Genomic DNA, 13,602 nt, shown 5'->3' with positions numbered 1-13,602 from the left:
CTTTTTTTTTTTTTTACTTGGAACGGCAAAGAGAGGGAGAGCAGCACCGTGGTGCAAGCAAGGAGAGAGGGAGGGTGAAATTGTGCGAGCTGCGGGTAATTCATGCAAGGAACCCCACGGCGCATGCGCCAATGCAAGCACGCCTCTCACTCACACACGCAATAGACGTGCAGTTGGCAGACAAGGTGAAACTACAGCTTGTTTGTCCATTTGAACTTAACATATTGTATCTCTCTGGAAAATGACCATCACTGATTTCTCAATTGAATATGATGCAATCAATCAACAAAACATCTTCACAAACGGCGATACTGTCCGAGGAAGAATCATTGTGGAGGTGTTAAAAGAAACTAAAATCAAACGGCTAACTTTGACAGCCAAAGGAAAAGGAGAAGCCCGTTCAACTAATGAAGACAGCAGTTTTAGTGTTAATGAGAAATATTACGCCATTCGACAACAAGTCTTGGAAGAAGCAAGACAAGACGGTAATGTATGACTTTTAATTTTTCCTCCGAGAAGCATCTTCCTAGTGCAGTTACTTCACGAGAGTATACAGAATGTTGTAAACTTTGATTAATAAAATGTGCAGGTGCCAAAGTTATCGCTCAAGGAAGACACGTATTTCCTTTCTCCTTCAAGATTCCTGATAGGTATTTGGTTATTCCTGTTTTGCCCTTTCACGCCCTGACTATTTTTCAACTCATTTCTGTGCTCTTTCATTTTGCTTCATAGACAAATGCCATCATCGTTCAAATGCAATTTATGTCAAATTGTTCACAAGCTGAAGGCAGAGCTCAAACAACCAAAGAAGCTGCCAAAAAAAGCTGAAGCCGACTTCAAGTTTGTCTCCAAACCAAATATGGATATTGCTGGGCTTCTGGTAATAAATGTATTTTATGCATGCAATGAAAGTTAACACATGACTTAACAGGAAGTTGTTTTGTCAGGTGCCTTGGCGTGGTTGTACTAAGACAAAGGTCAAATTACTTGGCCCGAAGACAGTTAGAATGGACGTTTACACAGACAGAATTGGATACAAACAAGGTAATCTACTGCTAAAAGAGGGCAGGTTGCACTGTTTGTAAAGTTACAGCTCCCTCTGCTGGTCAACTTATTGTTACGTTTCCATTTTAGTTAGGCATGTTCTTATGCTTATTTTAAGACCCACGCTCGTTTAACTCAAACAACACTTCAGCTTTTGTTCCCCATCATTCACATGTGGACCTGACACAACTTGGCAAATAATATTCTCTGTAACAGCACCAGTTAATTCTAAACAAGCCACACCACACAGTTTTATAATCTTCTAAATATATTTTTTCTTCTCGTCATAGGCGAAACAGTCAGAGTACAAGCCGAAATTCTAAACCAATCAACTGATCCAGTCACGCCAATAATAAAGTTCTACCTGAAGGAGATTTCCTTTGGGAATGGTCTGCAAAGTATTGTTGTAAAAAAGATCCTCCAGCTGGAGGCCAAGGCTGTTGCAGCCAGAAGCAAGGACACGGTAGTGAAGGCCATCCCCATCCCCAGACGACTACCGCCCTCCATCTTGAACTGCTGCATCTTCAAGCTGGAGTACGAGCTGAAGGTAAACCATGCAAGAAAAATGGACGCATATGAAAATGGATGTTTCTAAAATTAAACAATCGCCATTTTGACAGGTCGGTCTGAATATCAAATGCACAGTCGACGAGGGGGTCAAAATTCCCATTGTTGTCCTTCCTGACATAAGCCAAGAGCCAAGTCTAGCGGTATTTGATGTCCAAGCGTCTTGGAACACCAACCAACCAAGTTTGAGCAACGCACCCCAACAACATGCAACTTCCCAACCCTTGGACTCGCCTCCTTCTTATGAAACCTTGTTCCCTTCCTAGTAGTGTGTTAACGACATAATGGAAGGAAGTCGACCGGTGGTTTGGGGGTCGCAGAATTTCAAAAGAAGAAATAAATGATGGTTCAGCGCGCCTACCACCATCACCACCTCCTCTGTTAGTCACTTTCTATCATTTAGTGATTGTAATAGATACAGTTTTTGTTCATTTGAACATTTTCATTGATGACTCCGTTGGCAAAACAACGCCCATTCACACACAGCTTCACAAGTAAAGCAAACAAACAAACAAACAAACTGAGCACAACAAAACAACTGGGATGGACCAAGTGAGAGGATGGAAATTTGAAACAGTCATTTCAGTGACTGTTTTGGTTGGAGTTGGTCCCCCTCGGCAGCTACTGGAATCTTTAATGATGGTCAGATGAAGGACTTGAAGCTTTCCATCCAACAGGTTCAATTCAGCTCATGACACTTCATGTATAAAATAACCCCGACTAGTGGCCAATACTTTGATTGTCGTTGTGTGATTTATTTTTTATTTTTTATTCTTACACGTTGCAACAGTGTCCACATGGAGATAATAACTGGAATTACATTACCATAATTAAGTAATCTGTTTATGATTCATTTGTGGTGAGTACTATGAATATGATACATTTTGAAATGAACAAATCCAATAGGACATGATATTTTTATGTTAACATTCGTGCGTAACAAAAGATGACACATTGACTGAGTGTTTATGAATGCTTTTTTTATTAGAGAACAAAATTTTGTTCCTGCTGGCTTAAAGATGCACTTTTGCCTTACTGACGGTGATTGTCTTTTATTATTATTATTTTTATTTTTATTTTTTACATTACTACAGTACGTTCCCAATAAATAATTTTGCCAACGTTGGGTTCTATCATTATCGCTGCACTTCTAAATCAGATCTTTTTGAAGAAAAAAAAATCTATTTTAAAAAAGAGGACTCTGGAAACAACTGGAGAACAATGAAATCTTGAATTGGAATTAAAAATGTAAAATAATTAATTATAACATATTCCGTGGCATATGTTATATGCTCTCAATGTAGTCTCTTTTTTTTAAATCCATTATTAAATGTTTGTTTTTGGCCAAGTTCCAACAGGATCATTCCCAAGTCTTTAACCTTTGAAAATTGCCCAAATATTGCTATTTTTCCCCCCAGAGTGCCCCGAAATGGATTGATATTAAAAAAGAATTCCAATTTTATTTTCCTGAGCAAAAAACAAACAAAAAAAAAGACAAAGAGTTCTTTTCATCTTGAAAGCAGAGTTAATTTACTAAGTAAATTTGCGAACAAACTGAGATTAGAGCTTCCTTACTTCAATATAGCCTACATTTTTGTTTTGTGGTCTGCTGTGAGAATTTCCCATTGTTAATTATTACAATCTTTACGCAAAATAAAAACAAAAGTTGGAGAGAAAAAAACGGAACTGAAATTAAATAAGATACCACACCAAAATGTCTACCAAAATGAATCTACATTTATTATCCCACTTTGTCTGACAGCAGTTAATAAATGAGAATAAGCTAATTTGAGTTGAAAAACAAGACTGGTGTAATCATACCAAAATGCATTGTTATAGATCATCTGATGGTTGGAGGGTGGATCAGTGGTCGGCGCAGCATTTTTCAGCATCTCTGGCACAAACAAATTTGTTTGATCGAGAGCAAAGATCGATGTCCCACAGTAGATCTAGAAGTAAACACAAAACAGTGTGACAACAATGAAATTCTAATCAATGTGTGTAATCTCCCTGTTAATAAATTATTCAACCCATCAAACAAGCAGTTTTACATTTAAATCAAACATATTAATAAATTGTAACTAATACACAATTTACCTTCATTTTCAATCTCAACACAATTTCCAGAATTGTTGCCATCCTCATTGAAGGCAGTGAAACCAACTTTTGAGCCATCAGTCCAGACAAAGTGATCTGCCTGGAAGTCAAAGGAACACGTCACAACATCGATTTATTTTGCTGACTGGTGATTTCACATCAAAAGCCGGCAAGAGCAACTCTGTGATTTTGTGCTTTTCCTCCTATTGTTGATAATCCTTGTTTGTGATTATGTTACCACTCACAAAGGCTGGGAGACTTCCCCCCTGATTTTAGATTTTTTTTTTAAATGCTTCACTTTAGTGTTTTTTGTGTGTGTTTTAGTATTAGTTTTAGCTTCTTGTTTTCTTTAATATATGGATTATTTGTTGAGTACTATATATATATATATATATATATATATATATATATATATATATATATCTAAAACTGTAGTTCCCAAATGACTGTTAACCCATTTTTCTTCTTTAAGGCAGTAATGCCGAAATTTAAAATGAATGCATAGAACGAATCCATACAGCTCACATATGACGTGAATTGACAATGACGAAAACCAAATATATTTTTGCAATATAATAATATGAATTTAATTTTACTTTTATAAATGTGGAGGTGTTGTGTAAAGAAATCCGCAACAATCCTACTGTGCTGTCTTTTTTCTTGTTGATACACACCTGTCTAGGGATGATCTATACCACTTTTCTTTTAAGGCCGATACCAGTATGGGTACTCATTTCTTGAGTAGTCAAAGAGTACCAAGTACCAATACCACTAATACTTTTAAAACATAACACCCCCAGCCCCCGCCCCCCCCCCCAAAAAAAACAATTACAGATCATTTTAATAAACGTTTATATCCCAATATAGCTCTTTGACTGCCAAAAACGTTAAATAACATTAGTAAAATCCTATAGAGGAGTGCCAAAGACGTTAAAAGACGTTTGTTTCAAAACAGAGGTGAAACTAACCATTTTCTATTGTTGATTACTGAAAAACGGAATAAGGTAGAAACAAACTTTTTTTTCTGATGAAAGATGAGAGTCCAATCTTTCATTTGGTAGTTAGTATGTGTGTTTCCATAGTCCAAACACATAATTTTCTGTGGACCTTGAAAGATCAGTCAAAAATGCTTAAATCGGCTGGCACCCACGGTATCCCTTTTCTGAAAACGTCTGGCAGTCAAAGAGTTAAAATATTTTCTTGTAATTTTATGAAACTAATGGAAAATTTCTATTCTTCTAATTTTTAAATCAGCCACAGTAGGGCCACTGATATTAGTATTGGCCACCACCTTGTCTTTGCTCTGTTCAAAATGTGCTCGGCTGGTTTAGAAGATTTTGTGCCGAATAGATTTCAAATCAGTTTGTTTTTTTTAAGAATGAAGACATGTTTCACCTCTAATGCCTGATGGAGTCCAATCCAGACGTCAACGGAGGTGTCAGAAGACTTTTCCAGAATCAATTCGCGAATGACGGCATATTCCAAAGCGCTGCTGAACGAGGCCAGATTGCCACCAAGAATTTTGCAGATGCTCTACATGAAGAAACAAGTCATTCATAGAAATGAGAAAACATTTCATTCAGCGCTGAAGACTGAAATTTTGGGTTTTCAGCCTGTGACTGCAAATTGCATTCATTTTTTTTGGTGATTGCAGTGAATTGGTTTAGCACAACGACGATATGAAAATCTTTTATACCTCTGCATCTGTAAATTCTCTTGCGTAATCTTGGAAGATGAAACAGCGACAACCCAATTGAGTCCAGCCTTTCGGACAGTAATCGGTGCCTGCAACACAATTGATGTTGGGAAGAAAACGAGATATAATCATTCAATCGGGTAGCAAATGCCAAAAATCAGTTACAATTTTTTTTAGTTTGTTGTTTTAAGTATTATTAAGAAACAGCTACCGACCTTCGCTTTTATGTGGGGTCTGTTGTGAAGAAGAAAAGAACACAAATGATGATGCCCAAAAAAAATCATAGTTATAAATATGCGTTTCTTTTGACTTACGTAGGCAGTCACCAGTCCAATAATCCCACAAAGGAGGAAAAAGGCGCGAAGAGCAAATGCCATCTGTGCAATAAGAGAAAAATACTTTCAATATCAGCCTTCCACTCACATTCAAATCAAAACCTTGAAAATAACACAATAAGTGCAGTTGGGTTCGGAAGGCTGGGTGCGAACGTGTGCAGTCAGTCTTACCTCTGCAGTTGTGATGCTGAGATGTGAAGAGTAACTGTTTTATAGCAGCTTGTGGCAGCTCAGCATTGCAAACTGTTCATCAGAAATAATTTATATAATTAGGCAAAAGTGCAAACATTCAGATGAAGTGCATAAAAGGGAGGTGCAACAATGAATTGTTCTCATTCCGTCCTTCACTTTGAGGCGTTTCTTTCCTGACAGCAAAATTAGACGTAACAAGACACCATTATGATGTTTTTGGCAAGTACCAACACTGAAGAACTTATTTGTTCGTTGTCTTTTTTTGCAGTCATTTGGCAATAAGATGTGAGCGCCATTAAACGTTCCTCGTCAAGAGCACCAACTAGTTCTTTAGCATCAAGTTGTGATGCATGATTATGACCAAAATGGAAATCAGACAAAAAAGTGAAACACGATTGTTAATCAGTTATTCATCATTTTAAGAAAAACATTTCTTACAACAACTTGGCAACCTTCCATAGATTTTGTGGTGTGTGTGCGCTGCCTCCTATTGTTGATAAGGGTGGGGGATTTTTTATTCATGTTTTTAGTCCACACCAGGGTTAATAACAAAAAAAAGTATATATAGTTATTTACTTTTTATTTAGATTTTTCTTTAGTATTTCAAAATCAGCTAGATTTTAGAGCAGGTATTTATTTATTTATTATGCTTCCTTTAAGTGTTTTTTGTTTAGTTTTAGTATTAGTTTTAGTTTTATTATATGGATTCTTTTTAGGGTTCAATATAAAACTGCAATTTCCAAATGACTTATGTAAACCGTGACTAATGATGACTGTATAAGGTTTTTCTTTCTTCTTTTTGTGCTACTTGTTCAATAAACAAACAAACAAACAAATGTTTGATTTTGTTTTGTTCTTCTTAGAGCAGGTTTTTTGTTTGTTTGTTAAATATTTATAGGGTACTGTAATGGCATTTGTGCAGGCGCGCAGGTAAAATTTGGGGCAATTTTGGGTGCATTATAAAGTAATTTTCTGCTCTTTTTGGATAATTTTGGACATTTTATGATCACTTTTGTGGACCTTTTTAGGTATTTAAAAAAAACTTTTGTCTCTTTTTCTGAAAACTTACAAATTTGGAAATATTTAATTATCAATTTTAGCTCTGTTGAAGATTTGCTGAGATGTGAAGAGCAACTTTTTTTTAGCAGCTTGTGCCAACTCAGGATTGCAAACCGTTTATCATAAACACTCGTACAAATAAGGGAGAGGTGCAACAAGGAATTGTTCTTATTACTTCCTTCACTTTGAGGCGTTTATTTTCTGACTGAACTTCCACACACACACCCATTACGAAATTAGGTATACTTATTGGTACGGCCATATGATTCTAACCAAAATGCAAAATTGTAATCACGATTATTAATCAGTTATTCATCATATTAAGACAAACATATGGATTTGTAATGCACTGTGAGGACAAGCGGTTAAGAAAATGGATGGATGGATGTTTTTCAGCAAACAATAAACAGTTTTCAGTGCAACACTTTCTTATTGATGTCAATTGGGATATGTTGTCTGAAATAAATGCAAGAAAGAAAGAAAGAAAGAAAAGAAAGAAAGAAAAAAAAGAAAGAAAGAAAGAAACTGTTTACACCAAATAGTTAATGAAGTGAGGGAAGAAGCCATTGGAACGTCTGCTGGTTTTAGTGTGCATAGTTCGACAGTGTCGACCAGAGGTGTGAGCTGGAAGAGGTGGTGACCCAGATGTGAAGGGTCAGAGAGAGTTCTGCCTGCCCTTGGCTTGGTTCTTGCAGCATGCAAGTCCTCAAGAGCGGGTAGAAAGGTGATGATGAATATTGGAGCACTGCTGAAACACAATGCAAGTCTAGAAATCTATCATACTCTCCTGTTGAAATACTGGTCAAATGTGGTATGTTACATGATCCACTCCTATACTAAAACCTAGGGCTGTTCACAAATTGATGATGATTCGAACTGGGAGCCAATTTTATAATTTTCACACTCTTTCAGAACGAATGTTGTAATATTGTTGTGTGTGTTGTCCCTAGTGTTAATTTCATTAACAAAAACTAAACAAAAATTTTTTCATCAACACACATTTTTCACCGGACGAAAATTAGACTAGACTAGAGTAAAACCCTCATTAATAACTGAGACTTAATCAGTATGCATTTTGTACTTCACTTAATAAGAACTGGACTCAAATCTATGGACATTTTAGTTCATGAACAAAGACGAGACGAAAATTAAAATTAAAATCCTGTCTCTGTTAATCTGTCACTGTGATGCTGTCATGTGAGACGGTGACACGCCCCCTTTCAAATCTGCAGCTAGGAGCACAAACATGGGACAGACAGGAGATGGATTCACGGTGAAAGGTTGGGGGGGGGGGGGGGAGTAAATTATAGTTATAACGTAAGATTTATCCAACATCTATAACATTCCAACAATAAAATTTATTTGACCGCTAACTAATGCTGGCTAACTTACTAGCTCGTAGCATGCAGCCATAGTAGCTACTTGTTGATATACTGCAATTGTGTGTAAAGTTGTTTTTCATCAAAAAGATGAGAGAAAATTTGATATGAAATAGTTTTAGAGCCGAAATGTTCAACATTATCAGTCTGCTGAAAAAAAAATATACAGGGGGAAAATGATTGTCCTCACTAAAGCTAGAATAAAACGTAGACAGTTTTTGTTGACTAAAACGAGATGAATTATGTTTTCTTGGACTAAAATAAAGACTAAAATGCTAGATTTATACTCAACTAAAAGTTGACTAAATTAAAAACGGGATGAGGTTGACTAACTATGAAAAAACTTGATTGAAACTGGACTAAAACTGAGACTAAATTTGAAAATTCACATTTCACAGTAGTTGTCACTTCAAAAGGGAGCTCAAAATGTGTGGCAAACTGAAGTTATCAGATACAGGAACACAAGATTTCAATAAGAAAGTTACAGCGGGATAAAGTATGTACCTAAGATGACCTTACGAAGTTCATCACTGCTAAGCAGGTACAACAAAGTAATTAAATTCACCTTACAAAGTTCATCTTACTTCAGTATCCAACACAGCAAGTGACTGCCAAATATTTCCATTGATTCCTCTGACGTTGCCATTCAAGAAGAATGCAACCACACCCAGGACTAAATTTGCCAAGATTGTAGCAACATACAGAACATTCTCAGCTATCAATCGCATTAGATGTATATTATATATTATATTAAGGAGAAAAAAAGGAGGAAAAAAATCCTCTGAAAAATATTCAGAAAAACAGGGGAAATCATTTTTTTTTAAACAACAGGAAAAAACCTACTCCAAAAAACAGAAGCTGGTGCTCTGTTTTTCAGAGTTTTTTTTTTTTTAAATACCTCCAACGTACCTACAATTGATTGGCATGATTTTAGTAAGCTAACAGTTAGGTTTCTACATAAGTGTATTGTCTGCCATTAGCAAGTCTGTACTTGGAGTTCAGAGGTTTGAAAAAAAAAACACAATTTTTCGGAATAACTTTTTTTTTTTTATGTTTTTTTTCCTGTTTTTCTGAATATTTATTTATTTATTTTAATTTTTTCTGAGTATTTTTTCTTCCTGTTTCTCTGAATATTTTCCCCTTTTTTGGGGGGGAGGGGGGATAAAAATATGCAGTAAAACTGAAAAAAATATTAAATAATAAATACATAATTAAAAAAAAATACTCTCAAAGCTCCCCCCAAAAAATAGTCAGAAAAAAACAGGAAGTTTTTTTTTTTCAAGTGAATGCAATACGCTTCCTTATTAAATGACACTAAAAAACAAAAACAAATTACAAGTATGTGTGTGTGTTTTGTTTTGTTTTGTCCACATTTGAATTTTTAAATGGGTGATTTTTAGGCTGGCACAAATTTGCCACAAATCATTCTTGAAAGGGAAAGTCTCACTTCTCTGAATCTGTTGTGTTATTGTTGTCAATGATCCCGGGATCGTGTTCCTCTGCGTTGCTGCTGTGTTTTTCCTTAATCATTGTGTCTTGTGACAGACAAAAAAAAACAAACAGGTTCTGAATCTGGATCCTCTCCGCCCACCGGTTCATCGGAGCTTTTCTAACTCAGCCACAGTCTTCATTTCTGCTTGGATTTACAAGTGGCTCGCGTAATTTGTGCTTCTACCTTTTTGTTGTTTTTGTAATATTGTAATTTGTATTCCGGAAAATGACCATTAAGCATTTCTCAATTGAATATGACTCCATCAATAGCCAAAACGTCTTCACAAATGGAGATACAATCAATGGAAGGATCATCGTGGAGGTCTTGAAAGAAACATCGATCAAATCACTAACCTTAACAGGAAAAGGAAGTGCGGCGGTTTGTTGGTCTCAATATATCGGACAAAATATGTATCTCACCTTCTCGTCTTGTGAGAAATATTATGTAATCCAGCAACCTATTTTGCTAGACGGTAATGCATCATTTCATCAATGTTAGTAATTGTAATTCACTATCATAAAGATAAAATTACTTACCAGACAAGATATGTCTCTCTCCTCCAGGTACTGATATTATCACCAAAGGAACACACGTGTTCCCATTTTTTTTCAAGGTTCCTGACAGGTACTACTATATATTTACTGTTTCCATTGTTTGTTTGTTTTTGGCTCATTTTCATTAAAGCCAATCAAATTACATGTTATTGTACTTTGCAGAAAAATGCCATCCTCGTTCAAGTCACCCACCGGTAATATTGTTCACAATTTTAATGCAGAACTTAAGCAGTCGAGCAAGTCGACAAAAAAAGCATATACCCACTTCGCATTTGTCTCCAAAGCAGACATGGATATACCGGGACTTATGGTGAGCAGTTTGTCAAAGTAATTGAATGGACTTGAATGGAGAGTAGTCAAGAGATGGATTTGTTTTTTTCTTTCAGGAACCTCAGCATTATTTCATTGAAAAAAAGCTCAAAGTCTTTGGTTCTGGAATCATTCAAATGGATGCTTACGCAGAAAGGATGGGATACCAATCTGGTAATCAGAAATGCATACATGTTGTACCACACACAATTATATTAACTGTATTAAAGTCACAGCACAGTGACAGTTGTCAACTTTTAGGTTTGACGACATCTGTGATGCTAATTAGAGGACACGCCTTGGTTGAATATGTCAATATTTTTTTGTTTACCGAGCCAAGAAGTGACTCAGTCAAAAAGGTTGGGGCCTGTGGTTTAATGAATGGACTGGGAGACAAGTTTGTTGTGTGTCTAAAAGTAGGTAGATGAATTTGAGATTGCTGGCGGACACTGGAGACATTCTAGGAAGTTAGTGTCTATAACCAACCAAGTAGACCAGAAAAAATGTACAGTAGTGCATCTACACACATGATTTTGTGTTCCATTACAGGAGAAGATGTCCAAGTCAAAGCAGAAATTCATAACCAATCATCCCGTGACGTGAAGCTCAAATTTGCATTGCACATAAAGCAAAGTTACTTTGCTCAAGGAAGAATGCAACTTTTCACACCCCAAATCCTGGGGGGGACCCTTGAGCGTATCGCTGCCCATAGCGAATCGACAGTGGAGAAGGCCATCACAATCCCCAAGGGTTTGCCTCCCTCCAATCTGAACTCCTCCATCATCAAGATGGAATACAGACTTGTGGTAGGATAACTGTTAGATTTTTAATCACTGTGAATCCATTTGATACAGTAAATGGTCATCAAAATAGTTGCACAAACAGAACAAAACAGGAACATAATGATGTCTGAAAGTAACATTGTGCCATTTTCACAGATCTTTCTGGAGGTCAAATTTGCAAAAAACCTAAACATCGCATTCCCAATAGTTGTCCTACCGGCCTTGGAGGGTCCTGCAGGATGACAACCTCAAGGTCATGCTGCCTAACAATTTGAGGAATTTCAAAACTCAAACAATCGGAGCTAGAGGAACGCATCTTCGGATTTACCTCCAGCATATGTCGCACACGCTCAGTATACCACCATGAGTTATGACAAACATGACAAATGAGCACAAATCGCTGAAAGAAATTGTAACCAAATGGATGAAAAATTATAGAGATAATAGATATTGCCAATCGGTACTTACCGTTTAACAATATACAATCAAAACACTAGAAGATTACTCATGGAGTCCCCTAAGGGTCTGTGCTAGGCCCCAAATGATTTATATTGTATATAAATGATATCTGTTGTGTCTCAAAAATATTCAAAAGTGTCTTATTCGCCGATGACACAACTCTCTACTGTTCAGGAGAAAACCTGAAGCAGCTTCTGACTATCGTGGAGTATGAATTAAACACATTAAAAAATTGGTTTGATATGAACAAATTATCACTGAACTTAAATAAAATAAAGTTGATAGTTTTTGGTACTAGACAAGCCACACAGCAGGTCAAAATTATGGTAAATTCAATTGAAATAGAAAGAGTGTATGAAAATACATTTCTTGGAGTGGTTATTGACGCTAAATAATGTTGGAAGTCACACATAGATATTGTCAAAAGGAAAATGTCAAAAATCATAGGGATACTTTCTTAAACTAAGGATGTTCTGAATATATATATATATATTATATTGTTCATTATTATTACCATATCTGACCTATTGTGTGGAAATCTGGGGAATGGCATATAAAACAAATACCGATTCTGTTTTCAAGAGCCATAAGAATTATTAATCGATCAAAATATACAGAACCAACTCATTCTCTATTTATTAAATCAAACACAATGAAATATTATGACTTAGTTGAATGTAAAATAGCACAAATAATGTATAAAGTACACGACAATCTACTCTGCCACAGTACTCAGAAGCTGTTTGAAATTAGAGAGAGGCCTTATAACAAAAGTGTCTACCAATTTTTTTTTTTTTTTAAGAATAAATACTGTATTAAGTAAAGGTGTTTCTGTAAAAGGTGTTGATTTGTGGAATGATTTTGGAGCTGACCTGAAAAGATGTCAGTCACTTGCTGAATTAAAAAAAAATGTTTAAAAGCAAAGTTTTAAAAATCAGACATGAGCTGTTAAAATTGTATATATGCTGTAATTACTTTGGGTGTATCGGTATGAGTGTAATGAAAATTGTATATGTGAGTATGAGGATGAGGATATGATTCGTAAATGTATTATGGTATATGCCCATGAATTTCATGTACATATGTTGCTGGCAAATGTGCATATGTTAAAGTGCACTTGTATATATGACTAGATTTATACATTTCTTTTTGTTGAAATACATTACCTTATTATTTTATGAACATAAAACGAAGAAGATACGTTTTTCACTTCCTCCTACCCCTTTTGAACATATAAACTATTTTCTTTCTTCCTAATCTTGTTTTTCTTTTTTACTTCAATTTATATTTTATACTTGTAATGTGTTTTGTGTTTTCTTTATGTTAATATGTTCAATAAAACCATAAAACCAATAAAAACCTAAACGGTGCCGAAACAGTCAAACACTGACTGTTTTCTTGTGGACAAATGGCCATCAAACAAAATTCATGCAACATGTATTAATTATTGATGTTTTACTTTTTTTTTAAAAAATTTGAATAATAAAAAAAAAGAAATAAATAAACTTCAAAATCATGAATAACCAATTTTTTTCTTTCCTGATTCCTATTTAAAAAGAAAAAACTTTCATTTATTGACACTTGAGGTGCTGCCACTATTTTAGAGTAGAAGAAACATGACTTGCATGATCAAAACA

General features: G+C 35.5%; 3 protein-coding genes across 3 annotated transcripts; 2 read left to right on the top strand and 1 right to left on the bottom strand.

Moving 5' to 3' along the window:
- Positions 1–14: 14 nt before the first annotated feature.
- On the top strand, positions 15–2,732 carry LOC144049316 (arrestin domain-containing protein 3-like). The gene is made up of 6 exons (XM_077562113.1): positions 15–485; positions 590–650; positions 733–880; positions 948–1,044; positions 1,335–1,591; positions 1,665–2,732. The coding sequence occupies exons 1-6, from the start codon at positions 242–244 to the stop codon at positions 1,875–1,877; spliced, it is 1,020 nt and encodes a 339-aa protein (XP_077418239.1). The 5' UTR covers positions 15–241; the 3' UTR covers positions 1,878–2,732.
- Positions 2,733–3,325: 593 nt separating this feature from the next.
- Positions 3,326–10,518, bottom strand: LOC144049318 (dromaiocalcin-1-like). The gene is made up of 8 exons (XM_077562115.1): positions 10,398–10,518; positions 5,911–5,982; positions 5,719–5,781; positions 5,620–5,638; positions 5,405–5,493; positions 5,104–5,241; positions 3,709–3,808; positions 3,326–3,560 (listed from the first exon to the last, which is right to left on the bottom strand). The coding sequence occupies exons 3-8, from the start codon at positions 5,779–5,781 to the stop codon at positions 3,475–3,477; spliced, it is 495 nt and encodes a 164-aa protein (XP_077418241.1). The 5' UTR covers positions 5,911–5,982; positions 10,398–10,518; the 3' UTR covers positions 3,326–3,474.
- Positions 10,015–13,349, top strand: LOC144049317 (arrestin domain-containing protein 3-like). Its single transcript, XM_077562114.1, has 6 exons — positions 10,015–10,333; positions 10,425–10,485; positions 10,578–10,725; positions 10,802–10,898; positions 11,274–11,530; positions 11,663–13,349. The coding sequence occupies exons 1-6, from the start codon at positions 10,087–10,089 to the stop codon at positions 11,747–11,749; spliced, it is 897 nt and encodes a 298-aa protein (XP_077418240.1). The 5' UTR covers positions 10,015–10,086; the 3' UTR covers positions 11,750–13,349.
- The last annotated feature ends 253 nt before the right edge of the window (positions 13,350–13,602 follow it).

The sequence above is a fragment of the Vanacampus margaritifer genome, chromosome 3 (genome assembly GCF_051991255.1).
Source record: "Vanacampus margaritifer isolate UIUO_Vmar chromosome 3, RoL_Vmar_1.0, whole genome shotgun sequence".
NCBI classification, from domain to species: Eukaryota; Metazoa; Chordata; class Actinopteri; order Syngnathiformes; family Syngnathidae; genus Vanacampus; species Vanacampus margaritifer.
This window is presented reverse-complemented; position numbering and strand designations above follow the sequence as displayed.